This window comes from Pelobates fuscus, chromosome 1, assembly GCF_036172605.1.
Source record: "Pelobates fuscus isolate aPelFus1 chromosome 1, aPelFus1.pri, whole genome shotgun sequence".
Classification (NCBI taxonomy): domain Eukaryota; kingdom Metazoa; phylum Chordata; class Amphibia; order Anura; family Pelobatidae; genus Pelobates; species Pelobates fuscus.
In genome coordinates this window covers 90,737,456-90,758,187 of record NC_086317.1, presented here as the reverse complement: position 1 = coordinate 90,758,187, position 20,732 = coordinate 90,737,456, and the positions used below count along the sequence as shown (strand labels likewise).

General features: G+C 43.7%; 1 protein-coding gene across 2 annotated transcripts in view; it reads right to left on the bottom strand.

Moving 5' to 3' along the window:
* ABR (ABR activator of RhoGEF and GTPase) overlaps nucleotides 1–20,732 on the bottom strand; it is a 328,573-nt gene that overhangs the window by 250,735 nt on the left and 57,106 nt on the right. Inside the window, exon 1 of one of the 2 annotated variants that reach the window (XM_063450024.1) lies at nucleotides 5,214–5,865. The exons of the other annotated variant lie outside the window; for it this stretch is intronic. Within the exon in view, the coding sequence (XP_063306094.1) occupies nucleotides 5,214–5,274 (61 nt within the window). The 5' untranslated portion in view covers nucleotides 5,275–5,865. Of the gene's footprint in view, nucleotides 1–5,213; nucleotides 5,866–20,732 lie in introns of those variants that run through there. 2 annotated transcript variants of the gene reach the window in all.

Below are 20,732 nucleotides of genomic sequence, written 5' to 3'. Positions count from 1 at the left end.
GGAGAGACCTCTATTGGAGGGGGGGGGGTGGCGGAGAGACCACTAAGGGAAGGAGTGGGGTGGCGGAGAGACCACTAAGGGAAGGAGTGGGGTTGAGGAGAGACCACTAGGGAAGGGTGGGGGTGGAGGAGAGACCACAAGGGGACGGGAGTGGGGGGGAGGGGTGAGAAGAGACCACTAAGAGTTAGGGAAGATCGGGGGGGGGGGAGAGAGGAGAGACCACTAAGGGGGAAGAGGAGATACCTCTAGGGGAGGGGAGGAGAGACCACTAATGGAAAGGGGGGGAGGAGGGGAGAGACAACTAATGGAAAGAGGGGGAGAGGAGAGACGACTAATGGAAAGAGGGGGAGAGGAGAGACGACTAATGGAAAGAGGGGGAGAGGAGAGACGACTAATGGAAAGAGGGGGGGGGAGAGACCAGGGTAGAGGAGATCAGACACCACTAAGAGGGAGGAGGGAAGAGGAGAGAGTACTAAGGGATGGGGGGAGCACCAAGGGAAGAGGGGAGGGTAGGAGAGAGCACTAGGAGACAGGAGGAGAGAGCTCTACGGGACGGGAGAGAGTACTAAGGGATGGGGGGAGCACCAAGGGACGAGGGGAGGGTAGGAGAGAGCACTAGGAGACAGGAGGAGAGAGCTCTACGGGACGGGAGGGGAAAGCACTACAGGAAAGGGGGCAGGGAGATCACTAAGGGACAGGGGAGATCACTAAGGGTCAAGAGGGGAGAGAGGCTGAGGAAGGGGGGGGGGGAAGAGAAGCACAAGGGGGCTTCTAGGACTCAGCCCCTATCCTACCCCACAAACACTCTATTTCACACTGCATCCCTATACATACAAAGAAACACACAATGCTTCCCTTACACACAGAGAAACATACAATGCATCCATTACACACAAAGACAATGCATCCCTTGCACCACACACACACACACACACAGCATCCCTTATATACACAGAAACACACCTTGCATCCTTTACACATACAAACACAGATTCACACAATGCATCCCTTAAACACAACCAGAAACATACAATACCTCCCTTACACACACACACACACTGCATCCACTACACACACACACACACTGCATCACCTACACAAACTGGTATCCCTATACACTACATTCCATAAGCACACACTTTAGATCCTCTACACTAACACGTAACACATCCTCTACACACTCCACTCCCTGTGAGCGAACTCATGGGTGGAACATGTAGGTGGACTTATGGGCATACTCACCATCAGGCCCTGGGGCCCAGACCTTGAGCTGTGCCAGAGGGCCCCCAAAAATGGAGCTGCTTCATGTTCCCCAAGAACATTGACTTTTGTGACCACAGTTACAAACAGCCGCCAGAGAGCCTGTTCTACACCAGACCAGTGTAACCAGACTGCAGCCAGAGCCCACCATCATCCTCATCTGGTTATAAATAGGCAATCTAGTATATTATTCTTGGCATTTTTCTCGAATTTACCTCACATTAAAGGGACACTATAGTCCCCTAAACCACAGCAGCTTAATACAGTGATTCTGGTGTCTAAAGCCTGTCCCTGCCAGCACTGGCGTTAGGTCATATGGCAGATCATATGGGTAGGGCATTGTGAGGTCACATGGGGCGGGGGCAAAATGTTCTTTTGCCTAGAGTGGCAAAAATCCTTGCACCGGCCCTGTCTATATCTGCATGTGTGTATCTGTGCGTCAGTGTCCGTACCTGTATGTCAGTGTGGGTCTGTATGTGTGTCAGTATATGCATTTGTGTGTCATTGTGTATGTCAGTGTCTGTATCTGTGTATCTGCATGTGTGTGTGTATGTATCGGTGTTTCACTGTATCTGCATATGTGTCAGGGTATGTATATGTGTGCCAGAGTATGAATCCTAAAGTGTGTCAGTGTATGTGTATATGTATGTGTCTGTATCTGCATGTTTGTCAATGTGTGTATCTGTGTGTGTGTGTGTGTATCAGGGTATGTATCCTTAAGTGTGTCGGTGTATGTATCATGTGTGCATGTGTGTCAGGGTATGTATCTGTATCTGTGTGTCAGTGCCTATATCTGTATCAGTGTCTGTATCTGCATGTTTGTCAGTGCCTATATCTGTGTCAGTGCCTATATACGTGTCAGTATCTGCATGTCGGTGTTCGTATATGTAAGTCAGTGTGGGTATCTGTCTGTATGTGTCAGTGTATGTATCTGTTTCACTGTATCTGCATATATGTCAGGGTATGTATCTCTGTGTGTGTGTATGCATGTGTGTCAGTGTCTATCTGTATGTTTGTGTATCATTGTATCTGTGCATCTGTATGTATGTCATTGTGCATATCTGCACTGTATGTATGTCATTGTGCATATCTGCACTGTATGTATGTCATTGTGCATATCTGCACTGTATGTATGTCATTGTGCATATCTGGGTGTGTCTGTATCTGTATCTATATGTGTGTCAGTGTTTGTTTCTGTGTGTCTGCATGTGTGACTGTGTTACTGGGGTAGAGGAGAAGCAGGGGAGCCTACGGCAGAGAAAAGGGGGAGATTTAACAGAGAAAAATGTATACATTTGAAATAGATGCAACTATATTAAAACATTTTGCTAATGTGCGGGGTACAATTTATGGAAATGGGCTGCCAAGGGGTACTCAAGTGAAAAAAAGTTGGGAACCACTGTACTAAGGGATTCACTGGAGGTACAGTTTTGTAGGAGTCTTTCAATATATCACCAGGTATGATGAATGTTGGAGAGACAATGCCGCTAGGGGATTAGATGCACAATGTTTGTGTTCAGCAGCCTCAAGTCACTGCAGTGTATAATCAAAATACAGTCCGACTAATCCTCAATATCATGTAATAGCAACATTGTCAATCTCAAACTCTGTATTGCAGTTCAAAGGAACAGTTTCCGGTCATCCCTACTACAAAGCAACGTGTTCCTGCCCTGTGTCCTTGGAGGTATTACTGTAAAAGCCAATCATGAACACGTAGTCATTTCAGCAACTACATTGAAAACAATGTTCCCTGAGAAGCAGTGACTGTACAATATTTTCGTAATCAAAGAACAGCATATCTGAAAGGATGAGTTGGTATTAGAGATGAGCTTGGTGGAAGTTTAGTCCTTCATTAATGCAATAACACTACCTACTAACCACAGAATAAATTTACGTTTTATTCACCATCATAGAGTGTGAGCGTCATGTTTTCCCACTTTGCTATAACTACAGTGTAGGAGAACACAAGGGTAAAGTGTGTGTGCGCGTGTTTGTTTTTGTTTTTTTTAGATACCCTCAGAGCCAGGAGCTTTATTACGGAGTACTACCAGTAATAAACACTTACAGCAAGAAAGCTACAGTAAATGTCAAACCTTAATGCACACTCCGTTGAAGACCAAAATTAAAAATAAATAAATAAATTTAAAAAACATACAAAACACATTTTGTATGTTGAAAATAAATAGGCCTAATTTTGGGCCTGTCGTCATTTGCATAAGTGCACTTTTAGCTTAAAAGGGCATCACATTCCTGTGTCACAAAATCAACAAACTGATCCAAAACAGAGATGATGCCACATGTGGCACATTGTAGAAAATTCCAATGGGGTCTGGCAGTGCCCAGGGCTCTGTACGGCAATACCATCCAACTGCTGTCAAGTGAAGTAAGACCCTTAAGGGTTCCATAAAGAGAATCTCCATAGACCATTGTGGGTTCTTGACTGTGGATTCTAAAGATAAAAATGGTTTATCCACATTCTATTTTTAACTTTACCAGCTATCTTCAAAACGGAGGACCTGCAGCAAAGAACATGATTTCACTTTGGTGGCTAATAACGAGGAGCGAGTAATTACATATATTACTATACACCATTAACACTATGAGCCTTTTAAAAATGAAAGGCAATGAAAGCATTGCATGGACACCCCCTTTATGCAAAGGTTAGCTCATAGTCTCTTGTCATAGAAATAATGAATGGAAAATGTTGTGATGCAGGATGAGTTGTAGCAATACAGAAAATGTATAAATGAATGTATCACGTAGACATATACCTCGCCAGGATAGTTAATAGCAAACACCCTTAATGTTCAAGGTACCAGACCCTCTAAAAGAGAGTGAGATCAAACAGATCAAAGCTGCGACATATCCAGACAGGCTAGACAGCTGATCAATCCCATGCCAGACTAATGCCAGTCCCAGCTGGGAGAAAATGAGTACAGAATAGCAGATGTGAATGGGAGCACACTGAGGGGGGGGGATGAAATGCCGCAAGCATTTGTAATGCAAAGGAGTGCAACGAAACCGGATTATCATTTAGTAGAACAATAGATAATTCAATAATTAGGGTTATTAACTAGACAAAAAAAAAAAACACGCTCACTTGGAATGCAAATTCTAAACAAATATTCAAACATCATAAATCATACAAATATACATAAAGCTGCATACGAGTAGAAGTGGTGCTATGGAATAGAATGCATTGAAAATGGGTTAAGTCAAACAACCGAGGCAAGGTGTATGCAGACACATGATATACTCAAATCTTTTCCAGGTTCACATAGGATGCCCAAAGGTATGAGCCCACCAGAGAACATTATCCACTTAATTTTGTCCCAGGCAATTAAAATAGATTACTCTGTATTTGTGTACTTACAAAGTAGGTTGACTTCGGTAAGTACAGAATCCATTTAACAACATTTCTAAGCTTTACAATTAACCACTCCCCCTTTTTATTCCCCCCGCTCTGGATAAAAAAAAAAAGATAAAAAAATAAACAATGCAGGAAATCCCAAAGCGATCTTAACGCTTAACAATAAAATCCACTATTCCAACCACCTCAACTTAGCAGTGTCATTTATCACAATGCTATCAAACCTTCTTAAAGTTTAAATTCAACAAATCTGTCTATCCAACCTGCTAAACAAGAAATTAATTAGCGTCCCTGCATCCCTTCCAAAGATTAATATGAATCACACTTCCATTAGACGCCTCTACTTTAACAAAAACATATTTCTACTATTTCCAATCACACACTACAATAAATACTGTAATTGTGTCAGTCTTGTCCTGTTCATGCAGACATTGTTCATTCCCGCACTAAATGCTCAATGAACTGTACATGGGTACCATTATTCTAGTCCCCACACAACAAGGCTCTCAATCTATAAAAGCAAATTGGCAAATAAACATCTATCAAACCCAGGCTGGAGGTATCTTGCCATGGTGATACTTACTGCTGTAGAGTGTGTCTATCCAGGAGAGACGAGGCATTCCTTGATGGCTCACCGGCTCCATGGTGTCTGAATGAGAAAGTCCTTCAAATCCTCACCTGCATCTCCAACCACACAAACACATACACACACACTATACCGAGGCTATGGTGAATCAGGCTAGGAGGGGAGATGATTGGAAAAGTATGTGCTTCATTTCAGAGAGGGTGGAAAGGTGAATCAGGGCTTGCCAAGAGTAGAGTGGAGGACAGAAGGATGGCAGGGGACAAGGGACAAGGTTTTGGGCTGCAGAGAAAATGACTATATGGAAGAACACAGGAAGGAGAGAGACAGGGAGGAGGGATGTATGCTCCTGGCAGCAAAGAGATCAGAGAATCAAGCAGAGAAGGGAAGCACTGAGCACCCAGGATGCCTAACAGATCGGAGCAGATACGTTAACAGAGCATCACGCACAATGAAGAATGAAGGAGATGAAGGCTGCTTTGTGTCCCTGAAGTTGTCTATGTGTTTACAGTGAGGAGTGAAAAGGGATGAGGAGGAGGGGGCTGGGTTGGTGGAAATGAAAAAGGGGGGTAGGTTGAGGGGAAGCTCTGTCCTGAAACTGACAGATGGGAGGATGACTCCCCCTTGGATGCAGATGGTAATTAGTTGTGTCCTCCACACAGTGACTGTGATCCCTACAGGCACCTGCTGGGAACTAAAGCATCATAGCCTCTCTCTCCCCACCCCAGTACTAGCTAGTTAGACAGAAGCTGCTCTCTCAGGTTTCACAGCAATTGGAACTGTTCATCTACTCAGTGCTTGCACTGCAAATCTCTACATCAAAACACATCTTCCACGGAATTAGAAGAGGGGAGGAACCCTTTGATGGCAGGACCTTATCTGACAGGGTCTCCATGGCAGCAACGCAAAGCATCCGGAATAAATGGGAAATATCAGCTCGTTTGTGCAGACTGCACTCTGCAGCAATCATGAATGAATGGTATATTGGACATATTTATTGGTACATGAGGTCTGCAAATCATCTCAGCTTGCTTATAAAGCTTTAGCCACTGTACTGACCACCAATTTAAAAATGCTTTCTTTACTTTACTGTCCATCCATTAAATAAATCATCAGTATAACCAATTTAGTGAGCTGACCACCAATTAAATATGGCAGTATATGATTTGAATCATTACACTGACCACCGATTTAACACACCACTGCAAATCGATTCTCTGTACTGTACTGGTCACCAAGTTAATACATCAGTATGCATAGATTTTAATTGGAACGAACACAGTAACAGCACATATCTTTTTACAGTAGATATACATACCTCTGGCAGCACTCTCAGTTTAGAGCAGGGGTTTCCAATTCATTTTTCCTGTAGAACCCTTTGACATAGTGTATCAACATCGTGGGGGGGAAAAATTACGCCGTTTCGTCTATGTCAAAGTGTGTATATCTGTGTTTGTATGTGCCGGTGTGTGTCAAGGTGTGTATATCTGTATTTGTATGTGCCAGTGTGCGTTTCTCTGTGTCAGAGTGTGTGTTTGTGTGTATATATATATATATGTATCTGTCAGGATTCGAACCTGGGAACATGGCAGTTCTGGTGCTTTGTGTTACCTCTGAGCTATCTCTCCGCTTTACTGTTACCTGTATCTAGCTCTGTCTAGTATCTAGCACTGAAAGCTGGACATACGTTGGAACTACTCCTGCCACTCATGTTACACCTGAGCCTGATGTCTCATTAGCCAGGTATATAACACTGCCTCTCCCAGAAGGCAGTGTCAGTTCCTTGACTCTGGTGATCATTCTGCTGTTTTGTGTTCTCCAGTTTATTATTGACCTCTGGCTTGTTACTCCGATTATCCTGACTTCTGGCTTCCTCTGACCCTTGGCTTCCCACGACTATTCTCCTGGTTTATTGTTCCTGTACCGCGATTTGGATTTACCTTGCACAGCCCCCGTGCACCGACTCACAGGCCAGGTGAATTCTTGCCTGACCACCTTGGCCTGTGTTTTCTTGCAAGGGTGAGCATACTTCTCTGCCTGCCGGACTCCCAACCCAGGTAAGACCCTGACAGTATCTGACATACAGAAACACACACTGGCACATAGTGGCACACAGATACACACTGACACACATACCTTATCACACAGATACACACAGTGACATACACTGGCACATACACAAACTCAGATACACATTGACACATACACACAGTGTCATTTACACTCACTGACACACTCAGATACACACACACTGACACATACTGACATACACACTTAGATACACAGTGACACATACACAAACCTTGACACACAGATACACACTCTTTGACAAACACGCATACTCTTTTACAAACACATATACACTCTCACTGACAAACACATACAAACTCCCTAACAGACACGCATACAATTATTTTTTTTTTTTTTAAACTTTACTCCAGTGCTGGTATGGATTCTCTATGTTTCTGCGCTGAGCATGCAGTCACAAGTGTGGCGGCTGGGCTGAGCATGCTGTCTCTGGGGTCCAGTGGGGCTGCTGGGCTGAGCATGCAGTCCCTGGGGTCCAGTAATCTCCCTGCTCAGCTCCCTCTTGCGCCTCTTAGTGATGCTGGAGCCAGAGTGACGTCATATTCCGGCTCTAACATCACTGCTGTACTGCGCGCAAGGGAGCTGAGCAGGGAGATCACTGCCCACTGCTCCCTCGCCGCCCGCGGCCAGTTTATTTTAAAAACTTTTGGTGGAACCTCAATTGTGTTCACGTGGAATAATAATTTGTGTGTGTATAATGTGCTATTCTGGAAAACTAAAAATAGCAGCATTAAAACACAAAGAATTACTGGTAAGATGTGTCTTTGGTTCACTAGTTACAGCAACAAACTGAACACCCAGTTTTCCTTTCGCTTTATCATTGTTGTAAGCCAAATAGTATTATTCACCACTCACTTACTGCTATTTGGGTCTTTCACTAAATATTCTGTAATCACACTGGCATTTCTTCAGATAAATATCACACTGGCATTTCTTCAGATAAAAGTATCACACTGGCATTTCTTCAAATAAACGTTACACTGGCATTCATTTAATCATAACTAGAGAGTGTTCTTCTGTGTGCCAAGATTGTTAAGCCCCTGCTAAAAATGAAAAACAAGTTAAACTTACTTTATATCCAGCGTCACCATTGTCTTGGCGCTGCAGCTGCACCTCCTGATGGATGATTGTGGACCAATCCCATGCATCTCAAAGACTGGATATCTAACTGACAAATGTGAACATTGCAGTTTTTCATAAAGAGCAATGCTTATATTTGTCAGAGTGCAGAGACAGGGTATATGCAGCAAATCTACTAAATGAGATATAGCGAATTTTGGTGTGTATTGTGTTCCTTTAAAAAAAGCATCTATAGGGGGGCGGGGCCTGACTGCCTGAGGGAGGCAGCCGATCACCCGGCACAGGAACCGCACACAAGCATGAATCAAATGTTGCCCTGCTACCCTCTCCTCTGGACCGGCGGGGGATATCCCGGTCCTCGCTCGGGGCGACTACCCCCACAAAGCTACGCGAACAAGCGATAAAACCTGCGGTGAGGCGAAACTGCCAGGGCACAGTTAAGATGGTGGCACAGGCACGGCCTGCAATGCAGAACACTCGTATAAAGCCACCCAAACATACCTTGGCATTCTTTGATCGGCTCTGCGCAAGCCTATGGACAGGAACTCCATGCCAAAAGCCGAGCCTTCAAGATAGCGAGGAGACTGGCGGCAGAATGGATTCACCCGGCAACCCTTGTGTGGGCTGCCGCCAAGAACCAATACAGCGGCTTCCTGAAGGCAATGGTGCCGAAAAACGAGATGGCAGGAAAAGCCGACATGTCCCTTGGGCGAAAACACTCACCCACACCAATGCGAAACCAGCCAGTATACCCGACCTCTCAGCCATTCAGAGACACTGGAGACCTCTGACCTTCATGCCGAACTCACCAACCCCCGAGCTCCAGCCCGCAACAGAGAGACTAACAGGAATGGTGAACATCACACATGGGCCGCTGGAAGGGTCCGGAGAGAGTAACAACCAAAGGTTTTAACCACTGGAGCGCTGGCAACCAAGGGAGACAGGCATTTGTACCCCCACAGCCTCCCATTACAGGGCATCGGCTGAACAATCTTCAGGGTTACTCACGGCACGCAAGGGACATTGACTGTAACCGCACCATAGAGAGCCATATGGACACTCAGAGACAAGATCAGAGAAGATTATCTCCCATTACCCGGTATTGGACAATCATACGCTGCCTATACTTCTCTATATTAATATAATGTCATCTGCAATGACCCTATTAACATGCCTGCCCAATGTTAACCTTAATACATATCTTGGTACTCTTCTACATAGCCCCAGCCTTTTAACCCGCAAGGCATAGCCATGCAGAACAGTCTGTTAGCAGTCCGTAGTAACCTGAATTACCATGACCCAGTGATGTCTTGTTTCGAGTACCATGCCTCTATACAACACATAACATGCCCGACTTTAAGCCCGGTCGTGGATGAAACACCGCAGGCACTAGCATAAAATCTACAGCATAAATAGCACGCATCCAGCTACTTTCAGTATACTGCTTAAAGCGTATGGATTTATACATTTTTTATATTGTTTAACATAACATACTTAACATGTCGCAAGTTTAAGCCTGTTTAAATTTAAACTTATTATCGAATTGTCTAAAAAGCATCTATAATCAACATAACTACTAAACATAATTTTTGTGTTTATTATGCCAAGACATGCTATGTCAAACTCAAAAGCTAGCAAGGGCCAAATAAACAAGGTTCAAGTTTATGTGGGCCGCAAAAAAACAAAAAACAGTATGTACAGTATATAAAAAAAAAAAAAAAAAACAGCATTCCCCCTCTACTAAATCCCAGCCCCTGTTTAAAAACAACCCAATATTAGCCAACAAGCACACACTCACTGCCACTGTCAGTATGCGACTATGCGAGTCCAGCCTCTGGTATACCCCCAATGGCGCAGTCCACACCCTGTCCCAAAGCGGATCCTCCGGCTACTCCTTAAAACCCTGTCAAGGTGAAGCACCATGACATCACGTCAGAATGTGACGTGGCGTGCCTCCGTGCACCTCCAGGTCCTCCACTGTCCAGCCGCAGCCATCACAACACTGACACACAGACAGACGCAAATAATTGTATTTATGGCTATTTGCTTCCTACCTTTGGGAGCTGGTGTGGGGCCTCTCCCTGGGGTCTCCCTTCCTGCTCCTCACTGCTCGCGCAGTTTAGTGATGCCGGGCCTAAATGACATCATATTCTGGCATCCGGCGTCACCACAGAGGGCGCGCGAGAGCAGTAGGAAGAACAGACTGCGCTCCCAATCTGCAGCCAGCTTCCTCCTTCCTCTCCCCCAGCGGGTAAATTTCAGCAGAGTAGGCACCTGCAATGTGGGGAGAGCAAATGCCTTCTCTTCCTTAACACTAAGCATGTACTTGCGGCTCGCTGGGCGCAAAGTTATTCATTGTGGGCCGCGAGTTTGACATGCTTATGCTAAGACAATGGTTAAACGAAATATTATGGCTCTTCCCGGTATTGGCCCCTCTACAACTGCACTGATACAGTCTTCAGTGACTGTCCAACCTTGCATGACAACAGTAGGTTGAGAGTGTTAGGCTACCAACATCCAAAAACTATGTGTGAACTGAAGTCCCCATAACTAAGCATAAGTACCATAACCACTGTATTTAATAGTTGGCAGTGACTTAGTCTAGTCCTTGAAGCCTATCAGTTAAAGTACTTTTTGTGTCTGCAGAAGAGGGCAGGCAAGCTTACAGCGCCAACAGAGCACTGATGGTTTTGAAAACAGAGGAAATGTATACCCAAACATTCCAAGCACCATAACTATTGCTACAAGCTGGAATTCTTATGGCGCCTACAATGTTTCATAGTGGTTACATCAATGTGTTAACTAGAAACATTTTGAGTGCAAACCATTTAGCAAGAATAGTATTTGGTTGCAAAATAAAAACAATTTAAAAAAATTAAAAAAGGAGGGTATCAAGAAATTTGTACAGATTAACACTGTTTAAATACCTCAGCAATCATGACATACAGGCATAATATTTTAATGTGCAGATTATGAGCATCCTGTACAACAGGATTCTGTTTAGGGGCAGTCCAAATACAAAATACCAAAAATGGGGAAAATCTTCTGCTAGGGGAGAGACATTGCAAATAAGTGTTAAAAGCATTGACACAAACATGATAGAAAACCAATGTATACAGGGGACAGTGTGCCTATGTCTTCCTTCAATCTATAGTTTCTGATCATCAATTACATGCAACTTGCCAAACCTGAGCCAGGATGACAGTATTTAAATTGAGATACAGCTGGATTCCAATCTCATCATTCTCTAGTCCAAATTACTACATTGTGATTTCAAGGTTCCATACAGAATGACGGAAGTTGGTATGGTCTTTTCTAGAGTGTCCACTGCTAGTGTGGGGCCTCTTCCGTAACACCCCTTCTCTCCCCCTCCCTTTTATAGCTTTGGTCCTGAGCCCAGAAGATGGAAGCGGAGCAGCATTTCACACAAGAAGACTGTTGTGAAAACATTAATGATTAGTTGTGCCCCAGAGCATCTCACATTTCTCTGGCTTCAATTGCTTTGTGTTCTACCTCCGGTCTGGGAAACCGCAAAACAAAGGCTCTGCTCCTTAGCAAAGCTGTAACAAAGCCAATCTGAAGTCATTCCACTGAAAGAGAACCAATTCTAGTTAATATGGTTAACACAAGCCTTAAACGAACACATCACCTTCATTTAACACATTGGTCTAGATCTAGACTCTAGGTCATCTGTCACAGATATAACCCACTGCAGGACAGTGTTATGGCTAACACAAAGAGCCATAAAGTCATAGTTGCCAAATTGTTACTGCTGGATAACTATCAATCACTCCTACACTATCATATGAACATATACATCCACACAACAAGTGCCAGTTCAGAGAATCCTATGCAAAAACATTTTTGGGGTCTTTAACCCCTTAAGGACCAAACTTCTGGAATAAAAGGGAATCATGACATGTCACACACGTCATGTGTCCTTAAGGGGTTAAAGAAGTCCATCTTTATTGCGGTGTGAGAATGTAGCGTGCGTTAGCAATAATTAAAGAAAAATTACTGTTTTCAGCTTCCTAATTGTGCCTTCTGCTTCTCTGCTGCACAACAATTAATTTCATTTAATTTTCTATCCAGCTGCATTCCGCCCACCCAACTGACTATGACTGCTTGGCCACACTTAACACAAACAACCTTTCATCAGGGTCACCATTTGGAACCGCTTTGGAACACCATTTTAGGTTAGGATTGTACCCATTTATAAGTATGTATAAAATAATTAATGATAAGCATATTATGAGGGATAAAACCCCATGAATTGGTTCTGCAGACATCTTATATCATTATTAATGTCTCTAGAACTCTGCAATAAATACATAGGTGGCAAGTAATTTGTAGGGAGACTAAACATGATAAAACAACAAAATTATATGCAGGTAAAATAAATAATACTGTTGTGCTATCTTTGAGATGTCTACCATGGGCACATACATTTAGTGAAGTTATGTTTCAAAAACAATATCAGATTCCCAGGTAGAGATGCAAATGCTTACAGATAGCCACACATTTTTTTTTTTAGATCTAACCTGCAATCTATGGCATATTTAGAAGCAGGGCCGCCACCAGAAATTTTGGGGCCCCTAACTCAGCTCAGGGTCTGGGCCCCCTCGGGCCCGCCTCCAAATACCGCCCACTGGGTCCACACACAGACACAAACGCACACACTGATACAAAAGGACACAGATACATACTAACAGACACACATACTGAAACAGACATACACGCATACAGGCATACATACTAACACACACATACTGAGACATACACACAGGCATACATAGTGACAGACAGACACATAATAACATACATGCATACACACATAAATACAGACACTGACATACATACATACATACATACACACACACACACACACACACATTCATACATACATACACACACACACACATTCATACATACACACACACACACACATTCATACATACACACACACACACACACATTCATACATACATACAGACACGGACATCCATACACACATACATTCATAATGGCATACAGACATACAGACTGACATACATGCATATATACAGACATACTGACAGACATACATGCATACAGACATCCATACACACAGACCTACGTTCATAATAATATGCAGACATACATTCATACTGACATACATATATACATACATAGACATACATACAGACATACATGCATACAGACATACATGTATGTACATAGACAGACATACATACGTAGACATACATGCATGCAGTCAGACAGACATAGACATACACACAGACATACATACATACATACATACAAACAGACATACACACACATAGACATACATACATAGACATACACACAGACATACATACAGACATACACACATAGACATACGGACAGTCATACATGCATGCAGACAGACATACATACACAGACAGACATACATACACAGACAGACATACATACACAGACAGACATACATACACAGACAGACATACATACACAGACAGACATACATAGACAGACAGACAGACATACATGCATCCAGACACACAGACATACACGCATACAGACAGACATGCATGCATCCAGACAGACAGACATACATAGACATACATGCATACAGACATACACATACAGACATACATACATACATACACATACATGCATGCATACAGACATACAGACAGACATACACACATACACATACATGCATACAGACATACAGACAGACACACACACATACATACATACAGACAGACATACACATACATGCATACAGACATACACATACATGCATACAGACACAGACATACATACAGACAGACACACACATACATACATACAGACAGACATACACATACATGCATACAGACATACACATACATGCATACAGACACAGACATACATACAGACAGACACACACACATACATGCATACAGACATACATACAGACAGACACACACACATACATACAGACATACAGACATACATACATACATACATAGACATTCATACAGACACACAGACATACAGACATACACATACATGCATACAGACATACAGACATACACATACATGCATACAGACAGACAGACAGACATACATACATGCACACACACAGCTCATTTTCCAGCCACCCTCCTGTCTCTTACCTTTTCTTTGCAGGAAGGTGGCTGGGGATGATGGGAGTCGGCGCTGCTCCCTCTTCATTGCCGGGCTCTCCCTCTTTACGGCTGGGCGGGCAGGAAGTGAGCACTTCCTCCCAGCAGCACTTGCGGCTGCTTTTTTTTTTTTTAAAGGGGCCCGGTCGCGCTATACAACGGCCACAGCGCTGACCGGGCCCCTGAAGGAGGGGGCTCATCAGGTGGCCTTAAGTGTGTGGGCCACCCGATGGGCCCCACACGTGGGGCCCGGGCGGCCGGGCCCCCCAGGGCCGCCGGGCCCATGACAACTGTTATGGTTGTCATGCCCTGATGGCGGCCCTGTTTAGAAGTAATTGTATATAGTGAAAATCAAAGAAAATAAGTATACAGTCATGGGAAAAATAATGTACACCCTCTTCGAATTCTATGGTTTTACGTATCAGTACAAAATAATCATCTGTTCTTTAGTAGGTTTTAAAATTCGGTAAATATGACCTCTGGCGAACAAAAAAACAGCTTAATGTAGTTGTTCTGGTGAGTATACTACCTTCAGGCATTTTCATGTAAGCACTGCCTTTTCATAGAAAAGGCAGTGTTTACATTGCCCCTAGGGACACCTCCAAGTGGCCACTCCTTAGATGGCCACTGGAGCTGCTTCACTGCTCAGGGCTGCACAGTAGGCAGCTTTGCCGTTCATGCAGAGCATCGGGAAGTTGAACGGCAAAGCTGCCTACTGTGCAGCCCTGAGCAGTGAAGCAGCTCCAGTGGCCATCTAAGGAGTGGCCACTTGGAGGTGTCCCTAGGGTCTCCATTCAGGTCTCAATTCAGGGTCTCCATGCAGAGCATCGGGAAGTTGGAGACCCTGAATTTTCCTCAGAGATGCATTAATTCAATGCATCTCTATGAGGAGGTGCATCCCTATGGGAAAGCATTTGATTGGCTAAAAATCGTCCATTTTGCTGGTGACACAAAGGGGGAGCGGCCAGCTCCGGCAGACCCTTGTGGCGCTGGAAATAAGGTGAGTTTTATACTTTTATAGGGGGCAATGGGGGGGAGGGTGGAAAAGCCACCTAAATGGTGGGTTTAGCACTACAGGGTCAGGAATACAGGTTTGTGTTCCTGACCCTATAGTGATCCTTGAACCCCTTAAGGACCAAACTTCTGGAATAAAAGGGAATCATGACATGTCAGACATGTCATGTGTCCTTAAGGGGTTAAAGTTCATGACAGTACAATTTGGAAAAAAACAATTATGGTTTGTTTGGAAGGGTTGCCAGGAGAAAGCTTCTTCTCTCTATAGAGAACATGGCAGCACAGCTTAAAGGACCACTATAGTGCCAGGAAAACAAACTTGTTTTCCTGGCACTATAGTGCTCTTTAGGGTGCCCCCACCCTCAGGGTCCCACTCCCGTGGCGCTGAAGGAGGAGGAAGGGGTTAATCCCTTACCTCTTTTCCAGCGCTGGGCTCCCTCTGCGCTGGGACTCTCCTCCCTCTTCTTCCGTCATCGGCTGAATGCGTATGCGCAGCATGAGCCGCGCGCGCATTCAGTCAGCCAGTCTCATAGGAAAGCATTCTCAATGCTTACCTATGGACGCTGGCGTCTTCTCACTGTGAAAATCACAGTGAGAAGCGCGGAAGAGCCTCTAGCGGCTGCGGCAATGAGACAGCCACTAGAGGCTGGATTAACCCATAGGTAAACATAAGTTTCTTTGAAACTGCTATGTTTACAGCAGAAAGGGTTAACCCTAGATGGACCAGGCACCCAGACCACTTCATTAAGCTGGACAAAAACTGGATATTTGGCCACAATGCACAGTGCCACGATTGGTGAAATCCAAATACAGAATATCAGTGCAAATACCTCATATCAACTGTCAAGCGTGGTGGTGGAGGGGGGATGATTTGGGCTTGTTTAGCAGCCACAGGACCTTGCAGTCATTGAGTCGACCATGAACTCCTCTGTATACCAAAGTATTCTAGAGTCAAATGAGACCATCTGTCCGACAGATCAAGCTTGGCGAAATTAGGTCATGCAACATGACAATGATCTAAAGCACACCAGCAAATCTACAACAGAATGGCTGAAAAAAAAAAATCAAAGTGTTAAAGTGGCCCAGTTGGAGGCCAGACCTCAACTCAGTGAAATGCTGTAGCTGGACTTTAAGAGAGCTGTGCACAATGAAATGCTAGCAAACCTCAATGAACTGATGCAACATTGTAAAGAAGAGTGGGTGTAAATTCCTCCACAATGATGTGAGAGACTAATAAAGTCATATAGAAAACTTCAAGTTATTACTTACTGCTAAAGGTGGTTCTACAAGCTATTAAATAATAAGGTGTACTGAGTTCTTCACACATGGCTCCTCCATTTTGGCTTTATTTTGTTAAATAAATCATGACATATTGTAATATATCATGTGTTATATACATACACACACACACACACACACATTCATGTACCTTTATTACGGTTTCCATATACGATACAAGTGTACTAAGAACAATCTTCCTTAAAAGACAATACAATGCTACCTAAAAATCTACAGAAGACTTAAAAATCGAGGAACATTACCAGTCGAATAAAATATGGTTAATATGTAAATTTTATATTAAAATTTGACTTTTATTTTTAATATCATCCAGGAATGTTGTTCACTGAATAAATATTAAGGAATTAACCAGTTTAGAAAAGCATAAACAACAAAACCTTTATATCAAATAAGGACAAGAGCTTTGTGTTCTATCCAGAATGGAATAGCTATGCTTCTTTTCAGCTTAGCTACTATCTTTAATTGGCTCCTAATTAGACAGAATGACAGAAGGGACTTCTGGAACAAAGTGGTAGTTTACACAGCAAAAAAAAAAGTTTCGATTCATGGCAAGAGGTGGAGGCTAAGATTAAAGTAAGATTAAAGACAATTATGTTATAAACTTAACCGCCGTGGTTAGAAGTTCTCTCCTTTCTTTCCGTGGCTGCAATATGACTCTGATTTGCATCTATTGTCAACAAGAACGGTCTTAATGCAAGTCCACAGTGGGCGACGACTACTCTTTCATGCTCTCTCCTCCCCCATCATAGGATGAGAGCTGCTCTTACGCAATCCAACATTTGCAGCTTTTTAGACTGTTTACCCAGCATATATTAGCCAAAATTGCAGACATTGTGCTTCAAGGACAATGCACTGTTCATCTGCTGCCCCAGGTGCTGGTCTCATGGAAGGATATCTGTCTTCCCTCAGCAGACCTCAGAGGTGTCAGGCATTCTGACAATATGGAGTCTACCTCTATTGGAGAAATTCCAACTGCATGATGAAGTTCTGGGTTCTCTGAGGTCTTCCATAAAAGATGCAATTCATGGCGAATTGGTTGAATTTTGGATTAAGCTGGCTAACCCTATATGCTGTGGAATAGGAGCAGATTAAATAGCATCCACAAGGCAGGGCAATATACTTCTCAGAAACATGGGAGAACTTGAGTCATCATTGAAACATTAGAATCAGCAGCCTTCGTTATTGGGACCTAGAAGCAGCTCTTACTACCAGTCTGCAGGTATTCTTTAAGGAAACACTGGGCAACACTGACCTGGCACCCATCACCCTGGAAAGAGTTAGCAAAACTCTGTGCAAAGATTGGGTACCTCAGGACGGTCATATCCTGCTTGCATTCGTATCTTCTCAAGGAACGCATCATGACCAAAGCACAAGACAGGCACTTCTGTGGAGCGAATGTGGCTCTGGTTCCAGGACATATCAGTGCAGACCTTAAACAGTAGACGCACAGAGATGTTCCTTTATGTAGGTCATCCTTTCAGCCTGTATGCTGGTTTGCCTAGAAGAGTGCTACTTGGAGGAACTTCGATCCAACTGGACAGTTGGCTCTCGGCCAAATGTGCTGCTGCATAACTTACCCAGCTACGCCTACTGGCCTGAACCCCATCTTGTATGATCGTGGGTGGAAGCTTTCACTGGACATGGGCTATATGGAACTCACTGTGGGGCTGTGAGCACCTCTAAGGGCACTGAGACACCGCTCATAGCCCTTATGGTATGGCTTTACATGGAGCTTATTTTCTTATACTGAAATGCATTGCAAGGCTCCAAGTTGAACCCTCCACTGGAGCTTATCAGCCTTTCTCAGAGCCACCATGTTGGGAATTTTGGTGGCATTTTGCTGCACATGCAGGGATTCAGAGACCAATGGTTTGTGATCTGGGTGTGGACTCAAACCCAATATGCTGAGCACCCTTTGGCGCTACCAAAAAAGTTTCCCTGAAAAACTAAGCTTGTGGCTGGGCCTATGGGATGTTATGGCAAGTTCGTAGGCTAATGCCATCTACAGCAGTTTGGACTAATTGTTATTGCTAACTGTGGTTAGCATCCTTGGATTTTGTTGCCATGTATGCTGCAGGACAGCACTCTTTCGGTAAATGGGATTTTCACAGGTAACATTATTTTGGGAGTGTTTAATTCATGCTTGAGACAGCTAAAATTCTCATCTATCCAAACAGTGTTCTCTTCCCATTGTTGGTTTTTATGGGTGGTGTTCCTGGCACATTTTCCTTCTTACACCAAGTCAATTGATAAATGCAGAGTTCTTTGCATCATTTTATACTCATGGGTCTTTCTAGAGAACTGTGTGTGAAATTCATGGTCTCCCCAGATTAATGTAGAACTCTCATATCGACCACTGCTCTTTGTTTTCTCCTTGAAGTCTTTTATTGAAAGGGTTAGGCAGAACTCTTGTTTCCCTAGCATCAATACGGTTTACAAGATGGTTGTTATGCCAGTGATCTACTATTTTTTCCTTGCACAGCCCCTCGACTCCTCCCTAAGCTCCTTGAAGAGTTAAAGCTCTACATGACAGATCTCAGACTTGAATATATATTTGAATATGTCCAAGATTCTAAATATAACTATTCCAGGCCCTGTGGTCTCCATTGGAAAGCATTGTATTGGCTAAAAATCTGCAATTCTGATGTCACCAAGGGGGCGGGGCCACCGCTGGATATAAGGCGAGTTTTATTAACTTTTAAGGGGGCAAGCCACCTAAATAGTGGGTTTTGCACTATAGGGTCAGGAATACATGTTTGTGTTCCTGACCCTATAGTGTTCCTTTAAATATCCAGAGGTATGGGTGTCAAAGAGTTGAACCCCTTTATTCTTAGAACTTCTAACCCCTGATGCAAGTGTTACAGTGGTATTCTCGCTAGATTTTATGGTTTGACAAAATACATGCTATTTTTTTTTTTTATCAATGGTCCTATATCTTAAAAACACAATCTCTGTATTCTTTTTTTGCCTCTACTTGTTATTCTCACCCTTATATGTTATCAGAGTGGTGTCCATTGTGGTCTGACCTCCCCTTTTCTCTGAAACATATGTGGTATGTTTCTCCCAGCACTTTCTAACAGTTACCAGGCCATTAACCTTCTACTGCTGGTGGAATAAAACATTATCCAAAAACAGAAATTTTGGTTTAGAAACCGAGGTGTCTTAAAATCTTCTTCCCAACTAGCTTGATTGCAATAATTTCCCCCAAATAATCTTCTGTAGGGGCATCTTTACAAGTCGGTCACACTAGGGATGCACCGAAATGAAAATTCTGGAACGAAACCAAAAATTCATGATGCCCTTGGACGAAATCCAAAAAGGACTCTCTTCCCCAAATAATTGGAAAAAAGTTTTTTTTCCTATACTTGTATTAATATTAGACTTTTTAATTAATTTAGTTAATCTAATATGAAAAACTTCCCTTCTCTTTTAGTGGTCCCACCCCACCTAATGTTCTTCTCCCCTCCCTCTTTTTTAGTGTTCTTTCCTCCCTCCTCCCCAGTCCCATAGTGTTCTTTCCACCCCCCGTCCCATAGTGTTCTCCCCCCCCGTCCCATAGTGTTCTTTTCTCCCCCCCATGTCCCATTGTGTTCTTTCCCCCCCATGTCCCATTGTGTTCTTTTCACCCCCCCCCCCACATCCCATAGTGTTCTTTTCACCCCCCCCCACGTCCCATAGTGTTCTTTTCACCCCCCCCCACGTCCCATAGTGTTCTTTTCACCCCCCCCACGTCCCATAGTGTTCTTTTCACCCCCCCCACGTCCCATAGTGTTCTTTTCACCCCCCCCACATCCCATAGTGTTCTTTTCACCCCCCCCCCACATCCCATAGTGTTCTTTTCTCCCCCGTCCCACAGTGTTCTTTTCTCCCCCGTCCCACAGTGTTC